Source organism: Aethalodelphis obliquidens, unplaced genomic scaffold (assembly GCF_003676395.1).
Source record: "Aethalodelphis obliquidens isolate GAN/ISIS:26980383/991018 unplaced genomic scaffold, ASM367639v1 scaffold113, whole genome shotgun sequence".
Classification (NCBI taxonomy): Eukaryota; Metazoa; Chordata; class Mammalia; order Artiodactyla; family Delphinidae; genus Aethalodelphis; species Aethalodelphis obliquidens.
The window spans coordinates 937201-951082 of NW_020838057.1; the positions used below are offsets into that span (position 1 = coordinate 937201).

The 13882-nt window shown below is 44.2% G+C and overlaps 1 protein-coding gene across 1 annotated transcript in view; it reads left to right on the forward strand.

The window, feature by feature from the left end:
* The window catches only part of LOC113615260 (zinc finger protein 211-like), a 29271-nt gene extending 16297 nt beyond the window's left edge, over positions 1-12974 (forward strand). The window contains exons 2-5 of the mRNA XM_027097486.1: positions 239-329; positions 6029-6353; positions 8667-8793; positions 10067-12974. Coding sequence (XP_026953287.1) covers positions 6321-6353; positions 8667-8793; positions 10067-11364 — 1458 coding nt within the window. The 5' untranslated portion in view covers positions 239-329; positions 6029-6320 and the 3' untranslated portion in view covers positions 11365-12974. The remainder of the gene's footprint in view (positions 1-238; positions 330-6028; positions 6354-8666; positions 8794-10066) is intronic.
* Positions 12975-13882: the final 908 nt, after the last annotated feature.

Genomic DNA, 13882 nt, shown 5'->3' on the forward strand with positions numbered 1-13882 from the left:
ACATTGGCTTCTCCTATTTCCTCGACTGTATCCTGAAACTCCTGGTATATATTAACATTCCTGTGAGAGTAGCGAGGAGCAGAAACAGAAGTATGGGGGCGGGGGGAAACATATGCATATCTTCCTGGGATATTCCAGATAGATTGAGAGGAGATATCGTCTGTATCTGTGATATTGATGTAATGTGTTTGAGCCTTGCGGTCTGGGCTAATGACTCTATTGTCTTTGTTCTTTACAGATACAAGCAGTAAGTCCAATACATTCTCAGCAATAGACCTTCTTCTGGACCTTCCTATGAAGCCAGAACCACATGCACCATCCTGATCCTGGTGAGCATGTTTGGCTTTTTTACTTATTCACATCTATTTTGTCCTTTTAGATGGCCCTAGTTGTAAACCCAAGCTGTTGGCTGATGAAAACATTTCTTCACTTGCGTCTTTGTTTCTCAACATTTTGTCCCTTTGTGCTGGTTAGCAGTGAAAACCCTGTCTCTAAGTTCTGTTTGTGTGGTGGGTAAGGCAAACACCGTTTTCCCAAATACGGCCTCTGAGCTCTAAGTTCCCTCCAGGACATTCAATCGTGTATTTAATAAATTTTTCTTTTTATGTTTATAGTCTTATAAACTATGTCAGTTATTCTGTTGGGAATTTTGCATCCACTATTGAATAATAATTGAAATAACTTATAGTAGTTGTAGGACACAAAAGAAACTGTCGAGGAAAGGGGAACCCTTCCAAGGCCGAAGAGTGGGCTCTTGTCTTACACTAGGAAGTGAATTGTCCGAGGAGACACACGTGCTGACAAAGCAAGAGACTTTATTGGGAAGTGACGCCCGGGCAGAGAGCGGCAGCGTGAGGGAGCCCAGGAAGAACTGCTTTGCCACGTGGCTCACAGTCTCAGGTTTTATGGTGACGGGGTTAGCTTCCAGGTTGTCTCTGGCCAGTCATCTCGCTTGGCCCATCCATAGTCTGACTTAGGGTCCTTCCTGGTGGCTCACACATCTCTCAGCCAAGATGGATCCAGTGAGAAGGGCTCTGGGAGGTTGGTCGACTCCTCCCTCTTTTGGCCCCTCCCCGTTAGTTTTCGGGTTAGCTTTCTGCTGCCGCACCTTGTTCCTTATCAAAACCTCCTGTTGTGAGACAGCTCAGGCAAGCGGGCCTGGCCAAGGCAGGTGGTTTTTGTCACCAGTTCCCTAACGAAACTATTGTGTAAATAGTTATTCAAAGATGTTACTCTAAAGTAACGTATGGCTTTTTCAGGTTTTGGGAGTTTGATGGTAGAAATCCCATGCTGATTTGAATTTTTTTTTTTTTTTAATAACCCCAGTTCTTTGATTATTAAGGGAAGGGCTCTGAATCTGCTCCTTTATCTTTTTTTTTTTTAATTGGAGTATAATTAGTTTACAATGTGTTTCTGCTGTACAAGTGAGTCAGCTCTATGTATACATATATCCCCTCCCTCCCTCCCTCCCTCCTAGGTCCCGCTCATATAGGCCATCACAGAGCACCAAGCTGAGCTCCCTGTGCTATACCCTGTGCTATACCCTGTGCTATACCGCTGGTTCCTACAGCTATCTGTTTTACACATGGTAGTGTATTCATGTCAAACCTAATCTCTCCCAGTTCATCCCACCGTCCCCTTCCCCTTCTGTGTTCACACACCCATTGTCTATGTCTGCGTCTCTATTTGTGCCCTAGAATTATGTTCATCTGTACCATTTTTTTAGATTGCACATACATGCATTGATATACAATATTTGTTTTTCTCTTTCTGATTTCACTCTGTATGACAGACTCTAGGTCCATCCACATCTGTACAAATGACCCACTTTCATTCCTTGTTATGGCTGAGTAATATTCCATTGTGTGTGTGTGTGTGTGTGTGTGTGTGTGTGTGTGCCACATCTTCTTTATCCATTCATGGATAAAGTGTCAGTGGACACTTAGATTGTTTACATGTCCTGGCTATTGTAAATAGTGCTACAATGAACATTGGGGTACATGACTCTTTTTGAATTATGGTTTTCTCAGGGTATATGCCCAGTAGTGGGATTGCTGTGTCATATGGTAGTTGTAGTTTTAGTTGTTGTTGTTTTTTTGTGTGTGTGGTATGCGGGCTTCTCACTGTTGTGGCCTCTTCTGCTGTGGAGCACAGGCTCCAGATGTGCAGGCTCAGCGGCCATGGCTCACGGGCCCAGCCGCTCCGTGGCACGTGGGATCTTCCTGGACTGGGGCATGAACCCGTGTCCCCTGCATTGGCAGGCGGATTCTCAACCACTGTGCCACCAGGGAAGCCTGTAGTTTTAGTATTTTAAGGGACCTCCATACTCTTCTCCATATAGTGTAGGAGGGTTCCCTTTTCTCCACACCCTCTCTAGCATTTATTGTTTGTAGATTTTTTGATGATGGCCATTCTGACCACTATGAGGTGATACCTCATCGTAGTTTTGACTTGCATTTCTCTAATAGTTAGTGATGTTGAGCATCTTTTCATGTATTTGTTGGCCATCTGTATGTCTTCTTTGGAGAAATGTCTATTTAGGTCTTCCACCAATTTTTTGATTGGGTTTTATTTTATATTGAGCTGCTTGAGTTGTTTGTATATTTGGAAGATAAATCCTTTGTCAGTTGCTTCATTTGAAAATATTTTCTCCCATTCTGAGGGTTGTCTTTTTGTCTTGTTTATGGTTTCCTTTGCTGTGCAAAAGGTTTTAAGTTTTATTAGGTCCCATTTATTTATTTTTGTTTTTATTCTCAATACTGTAGGAGGTGGGTCAAAAATTTAGGTCTTTAATCCATTTTGAGTTTATTTTTGTGTATGGTGTTGGGGAGTGTTCTAATTTCATTATTTTACATGTAGCTGTCCAGTTTTCCCAGTAACTCTTATTGAAGAGGCCATCTTTTCTCCATTGTATATTCTGGCCTCCTTTGTCATAGATTAGGTGACCATAGGTGTGTAGGTATATCTCTGAGCTTTCTATCCTGTTCCATTGATCTATATTTCTGTTTTTGTGCCAGTACCATACTGTCTTGATTACCGTAGTAGCCCTGTAGTGTAGCCTGAGGTCAGGGAGTCTGATTAATTTTTTGTTCTAATTCTGTGAAAAATGCCATTGGTAATTTGATAGGCGTTGTGTTGAATCTGTAGATTGTTTTGGCTAGTATAGTCATTTTTACAATATTGATTCTTCCAATCCAAGAACATGGTATATCTCCCCATCTGTTTGTGTCATCTTTGATTTCTTTCATCAGTGCCTTATAGTTTTCTGAGTACAGGTCTTTTACCTCCTTAGGTAGGTTTATTCCTAGGTCTTTTATTCTTTTTGTTGCAATGGTAAATGGGAATGTTTCCAAAATTTCTATTTCTGTGCATTAATTTTGCATCCTGCTACTTTACCAAATTCATTGATTAGCTCTAGTAGTTTTCTGGTGGCATCTTTAGGATTCTCTATGTACAGTATCATGTCATCTGCAAACAGTGACAGTTTTACTTCTGCTTTTCCAATTTGTGTTCCTTTTATTTCTTTTTCTTCTCTGATTTCTGTGGCTAGGACTTCCAAAACTATGTTGAATAATAGTGGCAAGAGTGGACATCCTTGTCTTTTTCCTGATCTTAGAGGAAATGCTTTCAGTTTTTCACCATTGAGAATGATGTTTGCTGTGGGTTTGTCATATATGATTGTTATTATGTTGAGGTAGGTTCCCTCTATGCCCACTTTCTTCAGAGTTTTTATCATAAATGAGTTTTGAATTTTGTCAAAAGCTTTTTTTGCATCTTTTGAGAAGATCATATGGTTTTTATTCTTTAATTTGTTAATATGGTGTATCACATTGATTTGTGTATATTGAAGAATCCTTGCATCTCTGGGATAAATCCCACTTGATCATGGTGTATGATCCTTTTAATGTGTTGTTGGGTTCTGTTTACTAGTATTTTGTTGACGATTTTTGCATCACTGTTCATCAGTGATATTGGTCTGTAATTTTCTTTTTTTGTGATACCTTTGTCTGGTTTTGGTATCAGGGTGATGGTGGCCTCGTAGAATGAGCTTGGGGAAGAGTTTGAAAAGGATAGGTGTTAACTCTTCTCTAAATGTTTGTTGGAATTCACCTGTGCAGCCACCTTGTCCTGGACTTTTGTTTGTTGGAATATTTTTAATTACAGTTTCAATTTCATTACTTGTGATTAGTCTGTTTATATTTTCTAATTCTTCATGGTTCAGTCTTGGAAAGCTGTATGTTTCCAAGAATTTGTCCGTTTCTTCCAGGTTGTCCATTTTATTGGCATAGAGTTGCTTGTAGTAGTCTCTTATGATCCTTTGTATTTTTGCGGTGTCAATTGTAATTTCTCCTTTTCATTTCTTTTTAAAAATTATTTATTTATTTTTGGCACACAGCCTTCTCTCTAGTTGTGACACGCTGGCTTGAGTGTGTGGCTCAGTAGTTGCAGTGTGCGGGCTTAGTTACCCCACAGCATGTGGGATCCTAGTTCCCCAACCAGGGATCGAACCAGCATCCCCTGCATTGCAAGACAGTTTATTTAAAAAAAATTATTTAATTTATTTTTTTGGCTACATTGGGTCTTTGTTGTTGTGTTCAGGCTTTTCTCTATTTGCAGCAAACAGGGGCTACTCTTTGTTGTGATGCTTGGGCTCTAGGCGCACAGACTTCAGTAGTTGTGGCCTGTGGGCTTAGTTGCTCCACGGCATGTGGGATCTTCCTGGACCAGGGATCGAATCCCTGTCACCTGCATTGGCAGGCACATTCTCAACAACTGTGCCACCAGGGAATCCCGTTTGCTCTTTAGTTCTTCTAGGTCCTTGTTAAACATTTCTTCTATTTTCTCAATTCGTGATTTTGGATCATCTTTACTATCATTATTCTGAATTCTTTTTCACATAAGTTGCCTATTTCATCTTCATTTATTTGGTCTTGTAGGTTTTTACCTTGCTCCTTCGTCTGTGACATATATTTTTTTGTCATTTCTTTTTTTTTGTTTTTTTTTTGTTTTTTTTGATGAGTGGGGCTGTGTTCCTGTCTTGCTGGTTGTTTGGCCTGAGGTATCCAGCACTAGAGTTTGTAGGCTGTTGAGTAGAGTCAGGTCTTGGGGAGCTCAGGTCTGACTCCTCATTCCTCCAAAGGATGTTCTTGGAAGATGTCTTTCTGCATGTGTTGATTCTTATCTGCCTCCAGCTCAAGATAATCCTTATGCCAATGTGGCATATTTTGGTCCCCTGCCTTTGTATCTGATAAATTCAGCAGAAACACTCTTTCTCATAGTAAGAGTTGCTTCTTTGCAGGGGGAGTCTTATCTCATCAACTGAGGATCTGAATGTTTTCTCTGTGGGGCTTATCTAATGTATTCAGTCTTCAGAGGCTCTGTGTAAGCACTTAGTGACTTATCTAGATGGTCCTTTGAATAGGGCTCTATTACGTGGAATATAAAACCTGTTGTTTCCCCAAGAAAATTATGAGCTTTGTAATGTTTTCTAAATCAAGATCCCAAAAGTTTTCCTTGGTGCAGTTATTGTATTTTTTCAAGAATTCACATATTTTGGAAATGTTCTTAGTGCTTATGAAGTCACACAATTGTTTGTGCACGCACATGCACTTGTAGGGAGTGCTTGTCCCTTGTCAATTTACATGGTATTTTTAATTAGAACTTCTTAGCATCTTTCATACCAAATGATTTATATACATGTAGATTAGCAAGTCACTGTCACTAAATCATTCTCACAGAGAGTGGGTGTGATCTTTGGCAGCTCAATTCAAGAGTGAATACCTCAAGGGAGTTCCCTGGTGGTCCAATGGTTAGGACTCTGTGCTTTCAATGCCAAGGGCGGAGGTTCCAGCCCTGGTTGGGGAACTAAGATCCCACAAGCTGCAAGCCATGGCCAAAAAAGTAAATACCTCAAAATATCCTTAAAGATTTTATATCTTCATCTATTTAAACTCATTAAGTAGATAAAATATACAGAGGAGTTTTATTGAATGCTTTAATTCAGTGTTTTATTTACTCTTTAATTCAGTGTTTTATTCACTGCTGTGAGAACTACATTGACCAGAGGACCCTGAGCCATCAAATTCACGTCAGCGTGGAGCCAATGAAGGTCCAGGACTGGGGCATTTCCATGTGTGCCATCGTGTCAAGGTGGGATTTCCGGCATTCTCCTAGTGGCAGTCTGTTTCCTACTCAGAGGTTCCACAGCTCTGTGTCTGGTCCGAGGTGACCAAATTAAAGAGGAGACACGACGAAGAGGAATTGTCCTTGTTGTACAGAGTCGGATCTGAAGCACTGGGTTGTTCCACCCACAGACTCCGATGGCGGCGGCAGTGCTGAGGGACACGCCTCAGGTAAACGCTCGTCCTCCAGGCCCTCACCACCCTCACTCCACCAGACACTAAAGCCCCAAGTGTGGGGCGCTTGCTCCTGTGCCCGCAGTCCAGGCCCTGGTGTCCAGGATGGTGAGGCGGCCATGGGTGGGGGCCTGGGGCCCTGTTTCTGACAGACAGTGTGATGGTGCGTGGGAGAGGGTCACAGGTGGAGGGATCAGCAGGTGTATAGGTTTGGAGGTCGGAGGATTCGGGAAACCTATTTCTTTAGGGAACAGAGCATTGAGATGGAGTGGCCCCTGGATTGGCAGGCTCAGGGGGTTGTTTCTTCATTCTGAAGGCCCTGGGAACCATGGGGAATTTCAGCAAAGAAGACGAAGTTTTCCAAGAGGATTTTTAAAGGAAGAACAGACTGGAGAAGTTTGATGACAGTGAAGCACAGGGAGACTGAGTCCTTGTGCAGGTCACATAGCCGCTAAGAGTCAGCACTGAGGACTGAACCCCAGAGTTTAGACAACCTGAGGTCTCTTTGCTCCAGTGGTGAGCAGAGCTATAATGGAGACCAGAGCCCACTGAGCTCCAGCATGGTTGCCTGCTTCCACTGACCTCTGCCCAGTGGTTCCCATAACAGTTGAAGTGCTTTTAGAATCTACACAAGTAAGGGGTGAGGGTGTCCCAGGGTCTCACTGATCATGACCCTATGCATGTGGTATCTGGGGTTGTGGTATCATGGGACCCTTCACCTGCCATTCTCCCAGCTCTTAGTCTGGGACCCTGGAGAAACGTCAACAGAGGCTGGAGGTTATATGGAGGTGTTCCCAATTCCAGAAATTAGTAAAGTTGTCAAGGGTATAGGCACCAGTATGTGCCAGATGCTTGAAGGTGAGGCCAAGCTGGGAATATTCAGGGAAATGTAAGTCTCCTTCTGATGAGAACAGAGTAGGGAGGCAGGACTCAGGCCTGGAATGTCTCCCTGAGAAGTGGGTGTTGATTTTGGAGGTGGTAGGAGCAGTGGGGGAGATTGGGTCATAAATGGAGGTGAACTTACACATGCCTTAACCTGTTCCATCTAGCTGCAGAAAAGAAACGTCTAGAAATTTGAGACAGAGTTCAGCATTAGACACACATGGGTGGTGACTGCTTGGTGGATTGGGTGGGGCTTTCTGTCACGTTTAGGAAGGGGAATTCTTGTCCTGGTGGTAATATTATTAACAAATCAGGAAGAAGAGAGTAGATGTCAATTCTGGGTGTCTTTCTTGGGCACCAGGTTGGAGGAAGTGGTCTCTCAGACATAGGTAAAAGGTTTTAAGAGAGGTAGCCATTGAGGGAGGAGAGGATAATCTAGCAGCCACAGTTTCCAAGGGAAGAGTGGACATGAGGTGAATGCAGAGGCCTAGGAGTAACTGAGGCAGGATGACCCTGAGGATTGGGCTGCTGCTTATTCACCATTCTTGACTCACCAGAATTTTGTGGTGACCTTTTGTGGATCCTCCAAGACTGGTTGATGAGCTTAGGGATGAATAGGACACCTGTGAGTTACTCGGCCTCATGTTACGGGCGGAATTATGACCCCCTAAAGTCTTATGTTGAAGTTTTAATCCCCAGTAACTCAGCATGTGACTGTGTTTGGAGATAGGGTTTTTTATTAATATGAACCCTCATCCAACATGTCCAGTGTCCTTGTAATAACAGGAAATTTGGGCTCAGACACAGAAGAAAGACCAAGTGAAGTCACAGGGAAATGACAGCCATCAATAAGCCAAGGATTGAGGCTGTAAACGCAACCAACCCTGCCAACACTTGAACTGTCAGAAAATGAATTTTTGTTGTTTAAGCTAGCCACTATGTGGTACTTTGTTGTGGTAGCCTTAGCAGGAGGTGGGGTCCTGCAGAGGTCTGTAGTAGCAGGGCACTCTCAATGCTGTATGATGAGTAACGGGGAGACAAATGGAATCCCTGTGGCTGTGGGGATGCATTTATGGCGTGCACAGATGCAAGAGGTGCTAAGAAAGATGTGCACACAGAGAGGGAGCATGAGCTGATGATTCTACATCTTTGGTATTAGGGACTTAAGAGTGCAGGGTGAGTCTACATTTGGTTGTACCTGGGAGGTATGCTCTGGGGTATCCCAGGGATATGGCCTGGCTGGGGGCTGGTGGGGCCCTGCAGGCAGGACCATGAGGAGAGAGTGACATTAGTGGCACCAGGACCTGGTGTCGTCTCCGAGTTGGAGAGCTTGGAAGGAGGGTAAGCATGGTGTAGACGTGTTAATGATGGGTTGTGGGTCCTTGGGAGAGAGGCTTTTTGTGATTTCATCTCTCCCCATCATGGCAGGGTAGTGTGACCTTTGAAGACGTGGTAGTGTACTTCTCCTGGGAGGAGTGGGGGCTCCTTGATGAGGCTCAGAGATGCCTGTACCACGATGTCATGCTGGAGAACTTTGCACTTGTGACCTCACTGGGTAAGGCCCTCACACCCATCCCAGTACCTTGAGCTAGACTCTGATCTTCTCACAATTGAACAGTAGGTTCTGTCCTTTCCCAGTTCCCTGGCTGGGTGCTGTGGTCGACAGGGCTGGGCTGAGCAACTGCCCTCTTCTTGAACCTGCAGCCACTTGTGTGCTGCCCCAGTGAGCCTGATGGATCACACCTTACTTGCCCTCTACCTGGCTGGGTAACTGTCCAGGTCCATGGCTCCTGCCCAGGTTTTTCTGTTTCCTTTCTGTTGACATTCTTCCTGTCTGTGCCAGCAGTTGCCATTTGATAATATGTTGACTACATTTGGGGACGGTGGGCTTTTATTTTTTGGCCATGCCGCATGGCTTGTGGGATCTTAGTTCCCCAACCAGGGATTGAACCTGGACCCTTGGCAGTGAAAGTGCAGAATCCTAACCCCTGGACTGCAAGGGAATTCCCATGGGCTATTCTTATAATATGCAGAATTGCTCTGGGCCAATGCTAGTCCATCACCTGTCCTGTCATTGCCTTAGGACTCAGGTCCCAGGCAGTTGTTCAACTGGGGCTCAGAAAGAAGAGTGCTGGGATGGACATGACTCCAGCCATGGTGAGATGGGCTCAGAGCAGGTCTCTCTTTGGTGAATGGCAGCTGACGGAGGGCATGACATCAAGACTGTATTCAGATCATATGGAACCTGTCCTGTGTCCACCAGTGTGTTGATGGTGATGCCCGTGACCACACCTCATTTCTACCTTTCCTGCCTTACTGTGGACACTTCTATAACTTCTGATTCTTCTCTGGGTCCCTGGCTGTCCCCACCTTTCTACTTTCATGTGTCACCTTTTCTCTACTGTTTCCCCTACAATGTTCCCCAAGATTAGGTCCCACATAATGTATTGCAAGGCATGCACATATCATTAAATAGACTGTGAATACCACGTAGTCAGTTGCAACCATATCTTCCTGGGCCTGGATACTTGAACATAGCACTCAAATATCAGCAGCAGCCAAGGCCCTCCTGAAGGGTGTTGGCAGAGAAGTGAATTGGAGATATTTCTTCCTGTGCTGCATGCCACCCTGACAGCCTCCATCTTGCAAGGGCTCCCTACTTCTTAGGGCTTTCAGAGTCCCAGTACTGCAAAGCAGCTCTTTCATCAACCTCATACTGAAAACAATCCAATGGCCTTATTCTTTGGTGTGTCTGACACATTTGTGTTGGGGCTGCCCCACCACCACTAAAGACAACACGCATTTCACCAGCATTTCTGTGCTTTCAGGTTGTTGGTATGGAATGGAGGATGAGGAAGCATTTTCTGTGCAGAGTGTTTCTGTAGAACAAATGTCACTGGGCAAGACTCCAACTCCAGATCCATCCATTCAGAAGACTCACCCCTGTGAGAAGTGTGTCATGGCCGGGAGAGACATTTTGTATCTGCCTGAGTACCAAGGATTTCATCCTGGGCAGAAATCATACACCTGTGAGGCATGTGGAAAACAATTTTGGTTCAGTCCAAACAGTCACCAGCACCAGAAGCACAATGATGAGAAGCCATTCAAAAGGGACATAGATAGGGCCTCATTTGTGACGAGCTACAGGTTCCATGTTTCAGGGAAGACCTTCACCTGCGAAGAAGTCGGGAGGGACTTCCTGGCTATGTTGAATCTTCTTCAGCATCAGGCCACTCTTAAAGGGGCAAAGCCACACAGCAGCTTCAGGTGTGGGGAGTCCTTTCATAGCGGAAAAAGTCATTACAAGTATAGTGAGTATGAGAAATTGTTCAGCTATGAATACACACTTTTTCAGGATGAGCAACTTCACACTAGAGAAAGTTACTATGACTGTGAGAAACCCTTTAACCAAAGCTCCATCCTTATTAATTGCCAGAGACCTGACACAGGAGCAAGGTCTTATGAGTGCAGTGAATGTGGGAAATCCTTTAGCCAAAGCTACAGACTCATTCAACACCACAGAAGTCACACTGCAGCAAGGCCTTATAAGTGCAATGAATGTGGGAAAGCCTTCAGCTACAAATTAAGACTTGTGCAGCACCTACAAATTCACACTAAAGTAAGGCCTTATGAATGTGGCGAATGTGGGAAGTCCTTTAGCTACAGCTCCACTCTCATTAAACACCAGAGAGTTCACACTGGAGCAAGGCCTTATAAGTGTGGTGAGTGTGGGAATTCCTTTAGCCAAAGCTCCAACCTCATTCAGCACCAAAAGATTCACAGTGGAGCGAGGCCTTATAAATGTAGTGAATGTGGAAAATCCTTCAGCTACAAATGCAAACTTGTGCAGCACCTGCGAATTCACACTGGAGAAAGGCCTTATGAGTGTGGGGAATGTGGGAAATCCTTTAGCCACAGCTCCACTCTTAATCAACACCAGAGAATTCACACTGGAGCCAGACCATATAAGTGTGACGAGTGTGAGAAATCCTTTAGCCAAAAGTCCAACCTCATTCAGCACCGGAGAGTACACACAGGAGAAAAGCCTTATGAGTGTGGGGAATGTGGGAAGTCCTTTAGTCAAAGCTCCCACATCATTCAACACAGAAAACTTCACACCAGATAACCTCATGAATGCAGTGACTGGGAGAAAATCAGTTACAGCCCATGGTCTGTAATTAAACAAGTTCACAGCCTGGATAAAATTTATTTGTGCAGCAAAGTTGGGAAAACCTTCATCTAAAGGTCTCTGAGATCTACAGGAAACATGGGTTTTCAGTGTACTAGAACTAGAGTGTTTTTGTGAGGGAACCATCTGCTTGACATTGAACCTTATACAGCTGAGCATCCAGAGTGGGAAGGTTCCCCAGGAGTTCTAGGTTTGTGGAAAGCTATTAGGATCCTCTTTGCATATTCTACTGCTGGCTCTGTTGCCTGAATTATGTTCCTTCCAGTTTCTGTGGCAGAAGCCTCACCTCTACCACTTAGTAGTTTCCAGGTTCCAATAGTATGTATGTCCCTTGCAGTGATCAGGGAAGGCAGATGTCTCTGTCCCATTCTCTACAGAACAGTAAGTAGGAGTAATTTTCAAGGGAGGAAGCACCTCTAGTGCCTCTGTGAGAAGTATAAATCAGTTCCCTTTTCCCAAGGATATCACATAATGCTGAGCATTACTGTGGGGAAGCTGTTCCCCGGGTACTGCAAAGGAATCACGTGCCTTCATGTCTAGAGTTGGGTTTTCTGGTGTTGGTTGTAAGACAGGGGTGAGGATGGAACCTAAATTCACACACAGTGGATGTGATTCATATGCACTGGAGGAGGCTGTGGCGGTGAGAGAGGTGTGCCTCTTCTAAACATGCCTCCACAAATATTCAGTGACTGTGGCTACATTGTGTTGGATGAGGTGTACATGCCATAGCTGTGTTCTTCCTGTAGCTGCGGTCATTGTCAGAGCATATAAAGCTTTGTATATTTGTGTAGCCTCCGGGCTGCTCACTCTAAGGATACTGCTGCATGGAGAATAAAATGAAAATAGACAGAAGGGAGATCTTGAAGCCCAGAGATACAGTTTTTGCGACCTAGCAGCTGTTCCTGCCAACTCAGAAATGATCTTTATGAATACTTTCTGCCCTGTTGGAGGGCTGCCTCCCAAGATTTCTAAACATCTGGTTATGAAAAAAAATGGGGAATTAGATTTCTATTTAAACAAATTCTTACAAAGGTTTATTGACATATAATTGATTTAAATTGTACAGTGTGGTTAGTTTTGACATAGTGTAAAAACCATGAAACCATTAAAAATAATGCTGATGGTTATCATATCTGTAATTCATAGTTACTTCCCTTGTAGTTTTGGCCACACCACACAGCTTGTGGGATCAAGCCTGGGTCGTGGCAGTGAAAGCCCAGAATCCTAACCCCTCGGCTACCAGAGAATACCCTTTTAAAATCTCTTTCTGCCCTCACAACTCCTGATTTACTCTTTCACAGTAAATTAGTTTGTTTCATAGAATTTTGTTTACTTTTTAAAAATTGTGTTTTCCCTCCATGCTGCATAATTATTTTCTTATTCATAAATGTTTGCTTATGTAAATACTTCATTCTTTCTATAGCTGAGTACTATCCTGTCTAGATGAACCACAATTTGTTTACCCACTTTTCTGTTAATGGCCATTTTGGCTTGTTTCCAATTTTCGGCTGTTACAAATAAAGCCTTATGTATATACACAATGGAAAGGCACAGGCGATGAAGCCTCTTTGTTTTGTTCATGTTAGGGGTAACTTTTTGCATCTCGCCACACTATATTACTGAATTATGTAACACATAACCTCTTCAGAGTCCATTTCTAAGATGTAAACCTTTCATAGCTACAATATCAGTGCTCAGACATCCCACTTTAAAGCTTTTGTGTTTCATAAATCTCTTAACTTCTAGGTAGGTAGCTATTACATCTCTGAAGTTCCCCAATCATTCCACTAGAGTTTGCAACATTCTATATGTGGTTTGTTGGGTCTCTCAAACTATTTAACATGCTGACCACCCCGCCAATTTGAAGAGATTAGGGTGGGCAAGTTGAAGTGTCTTGATGGTGCACATCTGTAGGTGGTATTGTTTTTACTACCAGAGCTCCACACAGCCAGGAAATTTTTCAGGTATTGTATGTGCAAGAGTGTGAGGAACTGTCCTTCCTACACCCTAATGCCCAACCCTTCTGGTGTAAATTTGCGAAGGAAGGGTGAACCCGTGGAACACCCCCATCCTTCCTTGGACCCTAACAAAGGCAGAGCTTCAGGTCCATGCTCCCTGCACCCACAACCTCACTGTGGCATGCCCCCAGGGTGCCCCTCCAGGCTCTGTGAATAATGTTCCTCAAGCTTGATAGTTTCGAAGTGCTTCCTACCACCTCTTGCAGTTCTCTTATGATGATCATAGGTAGGAAGCACTTCAAAAAACTAAGATTGGGCTTCCCTGGCGGCGCAGTGGTTGGGAGTCCGCCTGCCAATGCAAGGGACATGGGTTCGTGCCCCGGTCTGGGAGGATCCCACATGCTGCGGAGCGGCTGGGCCCGTGAGCCATGGCCGCTGAGCCTGCGCGTCCGGAGCCTGTGCTCCGCAGCGGGAGAGGCCACAGCAGTGAGAGGCCC